Below are 15,989 nucleotides of genomic sequence, written 5' to 3'. Positions count from 1 at the left end.
GAGTCTGACCCAACTGCGGGAGGCAGTGGAAGACAGGAGTGCCTGGCGTGCTCTGGTCCAGGGGGTCACGAAGAGTCGGACACGACTAAACGACTAAACAACAACAATTGCAAAGGAGGAAAGGAAGAAATGGAGCACACGTGTGAGCGAGTGCTACTGATTCCTCCTTTGCAGAGTTTGCAGCTTGAATCTCCCGACATAAATAGATGCCCCATGACTGACAGGTGGGCAGTCCCACTCCCCTGTCAAAGTGGCCTATGGAGGATTGGCCAGATCCTATTATTCACCCCTGCTTTAGAGGTTGAGGCCAAACACAAAACCTATATAAAGTCTATTAACCCGGGAACATTTTGCTGTTATGCAAAAGCAACAGATGATCCTACTCTGAGGAAATCACAACACCATCCTACGTATTATCTGTGATGTTCTCAGCTTCCCACACACAATCTCACAGAATTACATGTATCTTTTTGCACAAGGTGGCTATTTTAAAGTCTGCAGTGTGCTATTGCCATATACCTTTAACTGTGAGTGTGCCTCTGTGGCACTTCTACCTACATAGTTCCTTGCCGGGGGGGGGGGGGGGAGGTGCAGTTGGGCACAAATTTGCAGTTGGGTGGGAAGGAAGTGCAGATGGATCAACTGGGGTGGGGGAGAATGAGACACATTAGGTGTATGTGTTAAATGACAGGCAATGTCAGGGACAGTATGGACACAAATTACACAATGGCTGAATGTGCTCCATTTACATACTTAAACTGCCCAAACTATATTAACACACCTTATTTGGGGCTAGGGCCACCTCCACCCTCAGGCAGGGCATGCTTTGTCACCCATGCTAACACATTGCAATGGATGCAAAATTTCTGTTTCCACGGGCAATTGGGCCCTGCTTTTACTTTTGAGCACAACCCTTGCAGATTGTGCTGCAGCTGCTATAAATTGAGAGAAGGGAAAACCTTGCAGGCAATGAAGATTGGGCCTGTCTTGTGGTATTTTCCTAAATAGAGAGAACAAACACTGAATCTCAGTGTAAGAATTTAGCAACACCAGGGATGAAGATTGTAGCTTTTGGAGATTCTTTGCTGGCTAGGACAAGCACAAACCAGAGTCTGCGTTTGGCACAGCACAGGGATGTTTTCAATCGGGGGGGGGGTAGTTATCCTGCTTTCTATTCCTTTTTTTAAAGCCATGCGTATGCCCTAAAACCACAAACAACCAAACAATAATAATACCACATGGCACCAGGAGATGTTCTCCTTCCTCTGTGAGCTAACAGTAGTCAGTACTAAAAGTCTGTACTACAAGCGCTACTGACTGCAGTGTAAAACGAAGCATCTTAAGCAACCAGCCAAGTTGAGCTCAACAGGTAAACTTGGTGAAAACTGGAGAAGTCCAGTGCTTGAGAGGTACCAATTTTGGCCACACAATTCTCATCAGGCAGCAGGAATAGATATCAGGATGGGATGATCCAATGGACCTTCCACCATTGTGTCACTGAGTTAAGATTTACACCATTGCAAAGCCGTTGGATTGTTCTGTTAGTTACAGTATTGTAGATAAGAACTACTGGTTCCTATGGAGAAACCACCACTGACACAGACTGTAAGCAGGGAGCAAAACATGCGTTGTGTTCATTTGATTTGGGGGGAGGGCGTGTCTCACAGGGAATTTTGCAGCTGGAAAACCTGATTTCAAAACACCATGGCTCCTTGGCGGCCAGCCTGCCATCAGGGCATGAAGGCAGCAGCCTTCCTCTGCTTCATGGCCCCAGAGTCTGAACATCTGATTTAGCAAATCCCTGGCAAACTGGCATGGAAAAACATTCCTTTCTATCCCTTCCCTCAACATTTTGACATTACTTTCCAACTTACTCACTGAAAATACATACAGAATTGTCTGTAATCTAGAGACCAAAAGTGCAACTGAGATAGACATAAGTTATTAGAAGTATGTTTTGTTCCAATTAGTTTTATACATGATATGTCTACTTTTCAGAACTGTTGTACTTTCATTTTAATTCTTGTTCTAACCTCTCTTATTTCCACTATTGTTTATTGTTACTGTTATTAAAATCCCAATAAAGTACTTTTCAAGCGGCAGTTCGCTTTTAGCTCCATAAAGGTAACAGCCTGTTTCAACACTCCCCTTTTCCTGTCCCTCTCAAACACACAGTTACCCTGGGCAACCTTTGTGACATCTCACTCCCCAGGCCGAATGACCCTTCTGTGGCCCATCAGCACCATTTTGTAGTGCTAGCAGGTCTGCTCTTCCCTCAGCCAGCCAAGCTGGATTGCATAACTCAGCCCAGGAATTCATTTGCAGCTTGCATTCTCCCTTCATACCACAAATAACAAAAATCACAGCATTTATTAATTTCTATGTTTGTCATGTCTATAACACTATTTAAAACCACTATAACAGAGGCTCAGATTAGGAAAGTTTCACACAAGTCCAAATGGATGCCAGTGTGGCTAAATAGCCGTGTGAATGAAGCAATAAAAGAAGTCGTCCTGTGAAACAGGGGGAAATTGAAAAAGGATAATAAACTGGAGGGGGGGGGGTGTAAGTTGGATAATAATATGACCAAGTCAGGAATTTTAGGAGCATATCACTGAAGGTGAGGAATCAGTGAATATTCCTTTAAATATATGAAAAGCAGGAAATCAGTCAAGGAGGCAGGATTTTTAGAACGTAAAAGTCTGAATGAAGTATTGAAGGAGAACAGGGAGATGGCAGAGAAGCTAAATGAATCCCTTCCCTCAGCCTTCACTGTGGAAGTGTTTGGAATAGTTTGTGAACTATTTTTGGAAGCCGAATGTCTGGCGGGGCTTCCGCGGCTTCCAATTGGCTGCAGAAACTTCCTGCCGCCAATCAGAAGCTGTGCTTTAGTTTCTGAACGTTTTGGAAGTCGAACGGATTTCCAGAACGGTTTCTGTTCGACTTCCAAGGTACAACTGTACATGCATAGGCCAGTGTTTCCCAACCACTGTTCCGCGGCACACTAGTGTGCCACGAGATGTTGCCTGGTGTGCCGCGGGAAAAATTAAAAAATTCGAAAGATTTTTTTTTTTTAAAGTCAAATTTTCGATTGGGGCGCCGTCACTAGATGACCCCTGGGGTTCCCTCCCTCCCTCCCGCTCTGCGCCTCCCTCCTCCTCCACCAGCCAGTGTGGTGTAGTGGTTAAGAGCGGTAGTCACGTAATCTGGGAAACCGGGTTCGCGTCTCCGCTCCTCCACATGCAGCTGCTGGGTGACCTTGGGCCAGTCACACTTCTGTGAAGTCTCTCAGCCCCACTAACCTCACAGAGTGTTTGTTGTGGGGGAGGAAGGGAAAGGAGAATGTTAGCCGCTTTGAGACTCCTGAAGGGGAGTGAAAGGCGGGATATCAAATCCAAACTCTTCTTCTTCTTCTTCTTCCTCCGGGGAGGCCCTTCCTGGCTCTCGGCCAAGGCTTGGCGGCTGCCACTCACTCACTCGCTCGCCCACCCATCCCTCCATCCCTGCACCCGGCCTCTCCCCCTCCATCCCCGGCGCAGGGGCTGCCGGGATCCGTAGTCCCCTCGCCCTTGGGCTCCGCGCCCACGCGGGGTGCGCAAACTACGTTTCCCAGTGTGGCCTGGCGGGCTGGGCGTTTTGTTTGAAGCGCTCTTCTCCCGGCCATGGAATGAGCGCAGCGGCGGCAGCCGGGCGGGCAGGGGCTCTTCCGCGCAGACCCCGTGCAGCTTGCCTGCGCCCCCGCGGAGATCGGGCGGCAGGATGGAGCCCGGGGATCCCCGTGGAGGCGGAGCGGCAGAGGCGGAGGCTGCCCCCCAGGTAGGGCTGCGTCGGGGGTTTTTTATTTTTGCAATGCTGCATCCGCGCCGGAGGGGACGCATCGGACCGCGGGGAGACCCCTTGGCGGGTGTGCAAGGCAATGCATGCGTGCAGGCGTTGCATGGAGTGCAGTGCAATGCAATGGCAACGCGGCGCCCTGCATGCATGCATGCAACTTCCACCGGCGCTCCGGACTTGGCAGGTGAGGGGGGTCCCCAGTGGGCGGCAGAGAGAGCCGGGAGGGCGAAGGGGAGCTGGGGGGGAGCAGCGCTGCTCCCCGAGCCGAGCCCGGGGGGAAACTTCGGCGTCGTTGCGCTGGGTGTTGGAAGCGGAGGCTGGCGGGGGCCCCTCACCTGCAAAACCTGGTCGCCTCTCATATATTTCGTGCATTGCATTCATCGCCCGCTTTCTCCTCCAAGGAGCTCCCGGGGGCGCGCGTGGTTCTCCCCGTGTTATCCTCGCAACAACAGCCCTGCGAGGTGGGTCAGGCGAGTGGCCCAAGGGAGCACCCAGGGATTGTCCTGGCCAGGTGGGGTGATTTGAACCCTGCTCTCTGCCCGGTCTTCGTCCTCATTTAGCCCCCACATGTACATGACTGTGCATGACTGAGGTTTTCCCCCCTCGTCTTGGCTATGGTGTGAGTCTGTGCTGTTAATTAATGGGGTTCTGCCTTCGGAGAAGATGAGCCAGCCCTCAAGGAGGTGATTATGTAATTTGCTAGCAATTCATGTCCCTCCCGGCGTGACGCTGCGCGCTGACGTCACGGGGCTGTAATGGTGGTGTGCCTCGAGATTTTTTTCATGAAACAAGTGTGCCTTTGCCCAAAAAAGGTTGGGAAACACTGGCATAGGCTATACTAAACATCAATAGGGATGAGACTTGTTACACTGAAACTCCTGAGTCCCCAGTTTGAAGTTGGCACGTGCTGGTCACTAGCCACATGCACCGCTACCATACTTCAATGAACTTCCACTTAGAAAATGTCAGAAAAAGCTCTGTGTGTGCAGATATAGGCATGGAAAGCAAAAGGAACCCTCGCTGGCATGTATATCTCTATATGTACAATGAGTTTTTAACAGTGTTGTGTAGCGGTTAGAGTGCTGGACTAGGACCAGAGATACCACATTCAAATCCCCCTTCAGCCATTAAACTCATTGGGTGACCAACCACAATCTCTCAGGCTAACCTACCTCGCAGGGGCTGTTGTGAGGATAAATTAAGGAGTGCAAGAACCTTGAGCTCGTTGGAGAAAAAAGTAGGATATAAATGCAAAACATTTTATTTCTGGGATCGTGGTGCTAGTGTGTATATATGGGGGTGTATGCATACCCTTTTAAAGAAGGTTAAAACATTCATGGAAGATGGGTTTATCAGTAGCTATGGACACGGGTGGCGCTGTGGTCTAAACCACTGAGCCTAGGGTTTGCCAATCGGAAGGTCGGCAGTTCGAATCCCCTGGACTCAACTGTCAGGGCTCCTTTACCTTTATGGAGCTAAATGGCATTTCCGTGTGCTGCTCTGGTTTGCCAGAAGTGGCCACATGACCCGGAAGCTGTACGCCAGCTCCCTCGGCCAAGATGAGCGCCGCAACCCCAGAGTCATCCACAACTGGACGTAACGGTCAGGGGTCCCTTGACCTTTACCTTTTGAATGAAATTCATTTGAAATTCATTTGAATGAAAAGTGCCATAGAAATATAATAAACCCAATCAACCAGATCACTTCCCTAACTGTACCACAGGAATAAGTTATATTTCAACAGAATATGATATGACTACATAGTGCTAAAACAATTAAAAAAAAACCAACAACTTACATCCTGCCCAATTTTCAAAAGAAAGTCATGGCAGCTAACAAACCCAAACATGGTGCACTATTAACATATATTACAACCCCCACAGCCAAAAGCTAGATTTTAAAATCTGCCAGATTTTTATTCTGCCTTCTCTCTATACATGTGCAAATATGATTGTGGTTCTTGTGCTCCTGTCACCTAATTACCTGAAATTAGCCTTACAAATGAGGTATAACATTTATGGCAGTGACACAAGGGTTTCTGAGATGATTGTTAGCAGGGTTGATGACTGAAAATGACTCAATTGTTATTGCAACCCCCTCTAAGTAAAATCACTCAAAGCTCCAGTTCCAAAGAGTGTAGCCATCCCTGGTTAACATCTTAGAGACACACACACACACACACACACACACACACACACACTGCTATCCTGCCTCTGCTGTTAAAACCAAGCAAGCAATTTTATACTCCTCTGCCATTCTTCCTCAGTTTTTCCTATCCACTTATCTTGGCGCCTCCCCTTCTCTCAAACTCCACCCCCACAAAATACTGCCTATTTCAAAGGTAGGCATTCACTATCCTAGGTTTTTGAAATGCTATAAGGATTCAGTGGCAAAGTCATCAATTCTGTCGAGAAAGGGAAGTTACCAGAAACTGGGATAGAATATGAGACTCTTAATCTCAGGTTTGTGAGTCTGAGCCCCACGTTGGGCAAAAGATTCCTGCATTGCATTGCAGAGGGTTGGACTAGATGACCCTTGTGGTCCCTTCCAACTCTACAATTCTATGATTCTAAATAAGAGGCGGGTGCTTCAAATGCTGAGTACAAGGCTTGATCTGGAATGTAAGCTTCAAAGAGAGAAAAGAACCTGGTGTAATATCTGAATTACATCTCACGGGTTCTGCAACATGATGGTTCTCAATTTGCTTTGTTTCCCTGTGATCAATGTTTATTCATTTTTAAATTCCTTTGAAATAACCAGCCTAGACAAAGAACTGCAATATACTTCCCAATTCACCAGTAACAGCAGATCCTCTTACAAACATATTAAGAGCACCCTTTTCTAAAGTAATCAATTTTTAAAACATGCTTTCCCCCAAAAGCTACTGAATACTAACAAGCTTACAGTATGCAATCATTTCATTAGAAAATTGCTTCCCCCTGCTAGAAATCTCACTCATACATGAGAAATGAGATAGAAATCACGAAACCTAAATCCACTTAGAATCCATGGCCCAATTTTATTGATTTTGATGGGATTTACTTTTCAGAACATGCCAGGATTGTGTAGCCAACCACATACAAAACATTTTATTCTGGTAAAGACAAGAAAGGGGGGGGGGACACACACACATTAAACAGGTATCTGTTGTCAGGTCACCTTTTAGCTAATCTTACAATATATGTTTAAGCTATCCTTTGTGCATTCAAAAAAAAAAATCTTCCGGAGACAGAAACAAGATATTACAACAAAGAGACTTGGACTGAAACACTTACCAGCGAGCCTCGCTGTTCTTTGTGCTGTTTGCCCAGCCTCCTCCACACAGAGAGACATTCACAATATGCTGGCAGAAACAAGAGAGAGAAAGCCAACCTCTTCAAATTAAAGAGGGGAAAGGAAGAGAAGTGTGAATTCCACACAATCCACAGGTACACGGGCGGGCGGCTGGCTCCCAAGCTAGAGTGCGCCCGCCTGGCTCTCCCTGTTCTTTTACTCTGGTCACTGGAGTTATACACACCACTTGCAAAGGAGGCTGGGCCCAAGCTACGCAAAAGAGGTAAGCACTTGGCAGAAGCCCAATCCTATTGGCTGGAGGCAGAGCTAGCATCTTGCTTACCTTCCCAAAATGAATCTAGAAACTCCAAAAGGAAGAAAAGGAAGTGGAGGGAGGGTGTGGAATACACTCTTCTCCACCCGGAAAAGACATACTGAATTCCCAACAGCTTGTCAGGTTTGGAGGGAGGGAGACAGAGAGACTGTTCTATTTCCTCGTCAGCCTGTGTTACATAACTGTACCAATATATGGTACACTATGGGGCTTTTTTAAAATTAGCATTTACTAGACCAACTAGCTTCCTTCACCTCCCACATCATCGGTGACTTTCTCATGCAGGAGGTATTAGAACAGCAGCAGTTAGAAACGCCTCGAGCACAGGCAGTTTTGAAACAGAGCTACAACACAACTTCCAGCAAACAGGCACACGCTGTGGCCACCCACTTTTAGAGAGAAACACCTGACGTGAGGGTGCCACCCCTAAAGGCAATGTTTCTGAATACCTGTTGCAAGTGCTGTGCAGGTTTTCCCATGGGCATCTGGGTGGCCAATGTGAGAACAAGACACTGACTAGAAGGGCCATTGGCGGATCCAGCTGCCTCTCCTTACGCTTTATGTTCTTAGGGCAGGGATGGTCAGTACTGTATATGCAGACACACCACTCTCCAGTGTGAAGGTGAGCCCAGATTGGGGGGGGGGGAGGAAGTGTGCCTTTTTCCAGGGCCCTTCTGTGTTTCTCAGTTGTGCCCCTTGGTATCAAACCAGGAACACATTGAGCCAATCACTTTCAGAATTAGGAAGCCATCTCCAAGGATACTTGAAGTTGAAACTGCTTTCAGAGATTGGTAGTATGACATTTGGGCTACATCTTGCCCTATATCCAGATGCCCAGTTCTCAAAAATATGCAAGGCCTACATTTTAAGGTTTACGTATTTAAGACAAAATCATCACTTGGAACCAAGTTAGGAATCAGTGCTGACCTTGAAGCAAGTGCTCTATTTTGACCTAAGCAGCTTCTGTTTCACACAAGATTCACAAGACACCAGAGAAAAAGCACCGGTGAATTAGGCACACGGTAACCAAGGTAACAGCAAAATGTGGACTTGCTATAATCTGATTTGTCAAGGTCTGTCCCCCCCCCACAAAAAGTGGAGAAAAAAGCTACTAGAATCACAGAATTGTAGAGTTGGAAGGGATCCCAAGGGTCATCTAGTCCAACCCCCTGAAATGCAGGAATCTCAACATATGATAAACCAATACTGACCAGGAACCTTTCAGAGACTTCTGATGAAAACTCTGCTATCACCAGGTAGGAAGACGACAAAAAACTGATAAAAACTTCCATAGATCTGCTCTCAACTGCCGTCACCACCACAAACCCCTATATTTATAAAACAAATAGGAGTTTTACAACCATGACTCATGTTCACAAAAGGAAAGTTACCTGCAGCTTCAAATAGGCATACAACCCTACTCTCCATAGGACTTTGCCACATCATTCTTGGCTTGTTCCATCTTATCAGCATTTAATTTTCATGTGTTTGACAGAACAAAGAAATGCAGCCAAGTCTGACACCACCTTGAATGGTCTTGCACCAATGCACTAGACATGCTTGGAGCAGAGTAAACTTTCAAAGGTGTTCCTGTAAGTAAAATCACTCTAACACTCACATCAGTTATTTTTGCTTGAACTTCCAAATCAAATACATTCCAAAAGACTACAGACAATGACCGATTAACGCGCATCTGAATGACGTACGATTGTACATGCATGCAGCGCTGAACCCAAGTCACCCGAAAGAATCACTAAAAGGGGAGCCCTAACTGGGGTGGGGCTCCACTGACGTGTGCAGGGGCCAGGAACAGAACCCCCACACGAAACGGACACTGACTGTAGTAAGTTTCTAGTTCTCTTGCAAGCACCACATTCATTATACCCTGAGTGCTAGACTTGGGTGTCCGTGAGTGACTGTCTCCATATGAGACTTGTTTTTGGGGGGAGGGGGCAGCTTACAGAATTAAGTCTTAAAAGTTAAGGGCAGCAAGTTTTAGGTAAGCCTAAATTGTATTTTATTAGTCTTCATATATCCTTGCTGCTAATCCATAAAGCCCCATTCCTCTATTTGCTCTAATATTGCACCATTTGCAAGTAAGATAGCAAGCAGCCGCCAAAATGAAGTTTATGATTCTGATGATGCCGACTACCACCTGTGCCTGATAAATAAAATTTGTCTGATTAGAATACAAATTTCCATGATTTATGAAGTTTATTGTAAACAGCAATTTGATGTGACAAAATTTGGGCTTTTGGCTCCAGTTTCTGGGTTCTGGCTCACTAGTATATAAAACGTTTTTGCAGCCACTCACTATTCCATATTGTACTTTCATGTTTAAGATACTTGTGCATTATGAATACACTGCTCCAACCAGGATGTGTAGCCTGCAGCCCTCTGGACTACAACTTCCATCATCCCACGTGATTGACCATGCTGGCAGGGGCTGATGGGTGCTGGGAGCCCAAGAGCACCTGGAGAGCCACAGAGGAAGGTTTCATGTGGCGCTATCCGACTGCAGAGGTTAATGTCATGCAGTGAATGGCGTATTATGCAATGTGTGTGTTTTCTGTGATAGTCTTCTGAAACTTACATTCAAAAGCAATTTAGTTCTCTGTCAGGCTGAATCAGTGAGGTTTTTCAAAGGGACAATCTTGGTCCTGGCACCAGAAAATTGCCAGAGACCACCACACGTGACTGAGGCTTGCCAAATAAATGAATAAAGGAAGGTTTGGAACCAAACGTTTCACCTAGAGTCCTAGAACTGCAAAATGGCTGGAATAAATCAAAACAACTTGATCAGCACCAATGGCTGCCTTGTAAAACAGTGAGGAACCGAAAGAGCACATCTGGTAGGTATGTTTTTGTATTGCAACACTATTCTAATATGCTAACAAGTGTGGTGGCTGCTGGTTTGGTCCTCCGCAGTAGCGAGTAGGCCTGGGCAACATATCCATATATCACCCAGGACCAGCATTAGGGGCAGACTGTGACGACTGCTTCAATCAATGGTATATCGCTGGTGAAACCACCGCCTCCTGAGTCCCTCTGCTCCCAGGGCCCAGTGCACTGAGGGAAAAACAAGCAGCAGCCAACCCTGGAGGCAGAGGGACTCAGAAGCAGTGGAGGTTTCACCAGCAATATACTGTTGAGTGAAACTGCCATCGCCGTCTGCCCTCATACTGCTACAGAGGGAGAAACAAGCTGGATCGGCAAGGTGCAATACAGCTTGTTCCTCTCCCTGCTTCAACAAGGACCTCCCTGTCCCCAGTCCCTCCAGCTCACCAGTGGGACATGGGGCTCGCTCAGCCAGGGGGCAAGAAGGCTCCAAGAAGCCCTCCTACCCCCAGCTGAGCCTCACCAGTCCCACCTGCCTTGGGATGGGTGGGGGGAGGTGTGAATGGGCTGCTTCTTCCATCTCGGGGAAGGAAAGGCAGCCTGCTCGCTCCCCCACCCCAGATGAGGCAAGCTTATGAAGAGAGTGTTCGCATACCTGCCTCATCTGCTGCTGCTTTGACTTGGGCTCCTTTCCGACATTGTGATATACCACCATATTGTGGTGTTTAGTTGGTGGTACATTACGATGTTGGAAAGCAGTTATCGCCCAGCCCTGAGAAGAGCAACATTGAGACCAAGGAGCCCAGAGTGGCTGAAGCAACCTAGTTAGATGGACTGCAATGGAGGAATCTCAGCTAAAGCATTCATGACAGACAGCTATCCAACCTCTGCTTAAAAGGAAGGAAGGAGAGTCCACAACCTCCTGAGGGAGTCTTACTGTCAGAAAGCTTTTCCTGATGCACAAATAATAACATTCTTATTCTTATTCTTCATCATCATCATCATCATCATCATCTACAGCAGAAAGGTAGGTAGTCTTTAATACATGGTGTCCTTACCCTGGAATTGTTAACTGAAAGACAGCCTTCCAAAAGAAAAATGAAATCCATTTGAATATACAAATATTTCAAAACAAACCAATACTATTTTAACTCTCCGCCAAAGCTTTTCTACAACGGTACCTTGGTCCTTGAACGGCTTTGGAACCCAAACACCACAAACCCAGAAGTAAGTGTTCTGGTTTGCAAACTTTTTTCAGAAGCCAAACATGCTCCTGTTTGAGTGCCACACTCACACTGAGTGTTTTTAGTGCCACTTGCCACTTGTAAACGTCAGGGCAAGGTAAGAACAGCCCCTCCCCCCCCCGCTTGCGCCAACCGAGAATTCAAAGCTTCCCCTCGTCACCCTTTCGGCCACCCTCTGCCCTGCTTGCCGCGTTCAGTCAGGGCGAGGGAAAGGCTGCCCGGCGGTGTCGTGTCCCAGGCCAGCCCCGGCACTGAGTGAGGGAAGGCCAGGCTGGTCAGCAAGCATGCAGGCAAGGGATGTCGCTATCTCCCCCCAATGCTGCGTCCCTCCACCACCGCCACTGTAGCAGCAACCACCCCCGGCAACTCCTGCTGCCTCTGCCCCCCTCCGGTTCCGGATGTCACCTGCGGCTGCCGCTCCAGGTCCCGGTGATGGCAAGTGGCTCGGCCTCAGCCGTGACTGCTGCCACTTCCCCTCACAGGGCATGGGATGGCACAGGCAGGATGTAGGCGCTGCCGCTGCAGTACGAGTTCTTCACCGAGGAGAACGTGCCCAAGTGGCAGGGGCTGTTCATGCCAGCCCTGAAGAAGGTGAAGAAGGGCGCTGGGTGGGTGAGGGATCCAGAAGGGCTGGCTTGAGTGGGGGGAGAGCTGCTTGGGGGGGGTGGAGAACTTTTGCTTCCCTTTCCTCCCCCCTTTAAACTCTCCCCTCCCACGTCCAGTTAGCCACCTCCTTCCACACACGCACCCCGCATGCACTCCTCATCCCTCCAATGACAATGGGTAGATCACTGCCAGGTTTTGATACCGGGTAGATTGCAGTTTATTGCTTTCATTTTATGGATCAATGCTCTCGTTAGATAGTAAACTTCACGTTAAATTGCTGTTTTGGGGGTTGTTTTTAAAAGTCTTGAATGGATTAATCCATTTTGCATTACTTTCTATGGGAAAGTGTACCTTGGTTTTGGAACGCTTTGGTTTTGAAACAGACTTCCGGAACGGATTAAGTTTGAGAACCAAGGTACCACTGTATTCCTCAAGCATTTTTTGTAACGAGAGGTGGAAATTTAGATATCCATTAAGAATGCCAAAGTATCCAGGAATCTGACAAGAGGATCTTTCATGCACTGGCTATCTTCTTTCTTATTCTCTTCTAAAACCCTCAGTGCAAATCTGTTTCATTTGCTAGGAAGTTATGTTACAGGGTGTCCAGCAGAGAAGCTTAAAAACCTCCTTAAACCTATCATCTATGACCTAGCTAACTACAAAAACAGGCTGCTATGTTGCCTTCTCTGCTAACATCCTCTGCAATGCTGACCCACTGCTCAACAAGCCTAACCAGCATTACTTGAAAACAAATTATATGATCTGCAATACATAGTCAGGTACCAGTTCAGCAAGCTTCACTGTGCTATTCGTCTAATATGGAATGTCAACTTTGATCCCAGTTCTTATATTCCAATGGAGGCCACAGGTAACTAGGCATCTGCCTCTTGAGCTCCTATCAGTCCCTGATATGACACTTGTCTGGCTCCCTAGGATTTTACCTGCTGGGAATTTGATCCAGTAGGACCACCATTTTAAAACATCAGGGTTGAACTAAGCATGTAGTCCAGGTTAGGAGTGTAAATTAACAATTAACAATTTAATTTCATTACTAATAATTCAGTTTACAGTGGTACCTTGGTTTACGAACTTAATCCATTCCAGAAGCCCATTCTTAAACCAAAGCGTTCTTAAACCAAGGCGTGCTTTCCCATAGCAGCAGGGGAGTAAATTTACAAATAGAACACACTCAACAAGAAGCGAAACATGTTCTTATTCCAAGGCAAAGTTCACAAACCAAAACACCTACTTCTGGGTTTGCAGTGCTCTTAATCCAAGTTGTTCATAAACTAAGCTGTTCTTAAACCAAGGTACCACTGTATATCCCACCCTTTCTCCTAAAGGAGTCCAGGGCTACAAATGTATCAATAATACAATTTTTTCTACAAAGTATTCTAGAAACAGTTAAAAACACTCTAAGCTAGTGATCTCAAGGTTTATAGGCAAAGACAGGAAAAATCTACTTGTTTCTTTTATAGCTTTAACCTAACAAATATGAGATGTTAACACTATTTGGCTGTAAAAGGGTCAGTACAAAAGCAGCAAATTTATTCTTAAATGATAGCACACAAATTTTGCACCTCCAAGTGACCAAACCACAAGTTCATATTTTCAAGATCACTTGAGTTGGGACTAAAAGCAAAGAGAATAAGGACGCTAAAGAGTGTCCTGAGACCTCTGGGTATAGGGTGGTATATAAAATCAATCAAATAATCATAATCATAAGTATGCCTAGTTCTGTCTAAGCTTCCTACAATGGCCAGCGCCAGACTATTTTCACATTTGACCTTATGAGAGATTCTAAGAAACAACCTGCAACCACTTGCAGTGTAAATGATCCAATCAGCCCCCACAATTCTTACTCCACCATGCTTTCATCACCTACTCCTCCTTCAGCAACTGCCCAGGAGGCAAGGCCTACACACCACCTGCTTCAAGACTGCGCAGAAGCACCCAACTCTCACCCATTCCTGATGCCTGGTGAAAGGTCTGGGCCTCAGCTTCCCATCTCTGCTACTTGCACAACATATGAAATGGGATGGAGAATGGTGACAACTTCAAAAACTAAACGTACTCTCTAGAACTCTTATGCCAACACGTAATCTAGCGACTGGCCATAGAAATGACAAACTCTGGTTAGCTGAAAATGGAGACTCTTCTAATCTCCTCCTACCTGACCACATCACAGGAAAAAAGGAAAGGGGGAATGTAGGAGTCAGAGGCTCGTTCACACACCGCTAAACTATGGTTTAGTGTTACATCCAAACACAGCCACTGGGCAAGATTATACCAAGGCACAACAGGGAGTCTTAAATATTTAAGTAGAACTGTTATAAGTGAGTTGATATTGTCTCATTTTCTACAATAGTAATTCAGTCTGACAGAACCCTTACTAAGTGCTTCTCAGTTTTAATTGTACTTGTGATTTTCTCCTCCTTTGCAAATTTAGAATCTTTGGAACAGAGTGGTAAGAGAGGGTTAGATTACTGCCTCTGAAGACGGTTCAGAAACTTCAGCTAGTGCAGAATTCAGCGGCCAGGTTGCTCACTGGAGCCAGGCGGTTTGAGTATATTACACCGTCTGGCTCCGGTGTGGTCTGACTGCATTGGCTACCAATTAGTTTCCAGGCCCCATTCAAAGTGTTGGTTTTGACCTATATAGCCTTAAACAGCTCAGGACTGCAATACCTCAAGGACTTTCCATATGAACCTACCAGGACCCTGAGATCATCTTCTGAGGCCCTTCTTTGTGTGCCTCCTCCTCCTCGAGAGGTCCAGAGGGTGGCAACATAAGAACGAGCCTTTTCTGCAATGGCTCCCCATCTGAGGAATGCTCTGCCAGGGAAGTTCACCTGGCACCTTCATTATACACCTTTAGGCACCAGGCAAAAACATCCCTTTTTAATCAGGCCTTTGGTTGATTTGATTGACATCCTATGCCCTTTTAAAATGTGTTGGGGGGGTTATTGGGTTGCTGTTTTTATTTTGACTATTTTATGGTTTTATATTCTGATGTGATTCTGTGAACCGCCCTGAGACCTGCAGGTATATAAATTCAAGAAATAATAATAATAACAACAACCAGCAAATATCAATGGCCATGAATATGCAGAGGGCATTCATGCTGAAACGCATGCTAAGTAGCAAAGTCATAGACACCAATTCACTGTACTGTCAACATTCCACAAGGTCCACCAGCATGTTCTTGAGAGTTCTCCCAGCAACCATGAACATTAGAAATTTACTTTCAAAGAAGTAGTTTAGATTCTCTTGATATTGAATTACAGAGGCAATATACTGAGCTCCTTGGTACAAACCCAGTATCATTAAATTTCTAGGTTTCTTAAATACTGTATTTTTTGCTCTATAAGACTCACTTTTTCCCTCCTAAAAAGTAAGGGGAAATGTGTGTGCGTCTTATGGAGCGAATGCAGGCTGCGCAGCTATCCCAGAAGCCAGAACAGCAAGAGGGACTGCTGCTTTCACTGTGCAGCGATCCCTCTTGCTGTTCTGGCTTCTGGGATTCAGAATATTTTTTTTCTTGTTTTCCTCCTCCAAAAACTAGGTGCGTCTTGTGGTCTGGTGCGTCTTATAGAGCGAAAAATACAGTGCATTACAATACTATACCCCTATTCTGATGTTCATGTTATTCAGATGTATGCAAACATACGAGGGAGAGCAGAGGCAAGTACTAGCCAGGCTCCCCACCCTGGCACTCAACTTTCCACAGATCTCTTGTACTTCATGAGTTAACATGCGACACAGGGATCGTCCTCTACTCCATGGAGGTTCTCCACACTATTTAGGACAATGACTGTAACTAAAATGGTCTGAACAGGGTAAAAATGTCTGTATATTTTT

The 15,989-nt window shown here is 46.2% G+C and overlaps 1 protein-coding gene across 4 annotated transcripts in view; it reads right to left on the bottom strand.

The window, feature by feature from the left end:
• Positions 1–15,989, bottom strand: part of PELI1 (pellino E3 ubiquitin protein ligase 1) — a 78,515-nt gene that overhangs the window by 24,664 nt on the left and 37,862 nt on the right. Inside the window, exon 1 of one of the 4 annotated variants that reach the window (XM_083495247.1) lies at positions 7,110–7,313. The exons of the other annotated variants lie outside the window; for them this stretch is intronic. Within the exon in view, the coding sequence (XP_083351373.1) occupies positions 7,110–7,167 (58 nt within the window). The 5' untranslated portion in view covers positions 7,168–7,313. Of the gene's footprint in view, positions 1–7,109; positions 7,314–15,989 lie in introns of those variants that run through there. 4 annotated transcript variants of the gene reach the window in all.

Source organism: Podarcis liolepis (genome assembly GCF_965112155.1).
Source record: "Podarcis liolepis genome assembly, chromosome: 3".
NCBI classification, from domain to species: Eukaryota; Metazoa; Chordata; class Lepidosauria; order Squamata; family Lacertidae; genus Podarcis; species Podarcis liolepis.
This window is presented reverse-complemented; position numbering and strand designations above follow the sequence as displayed.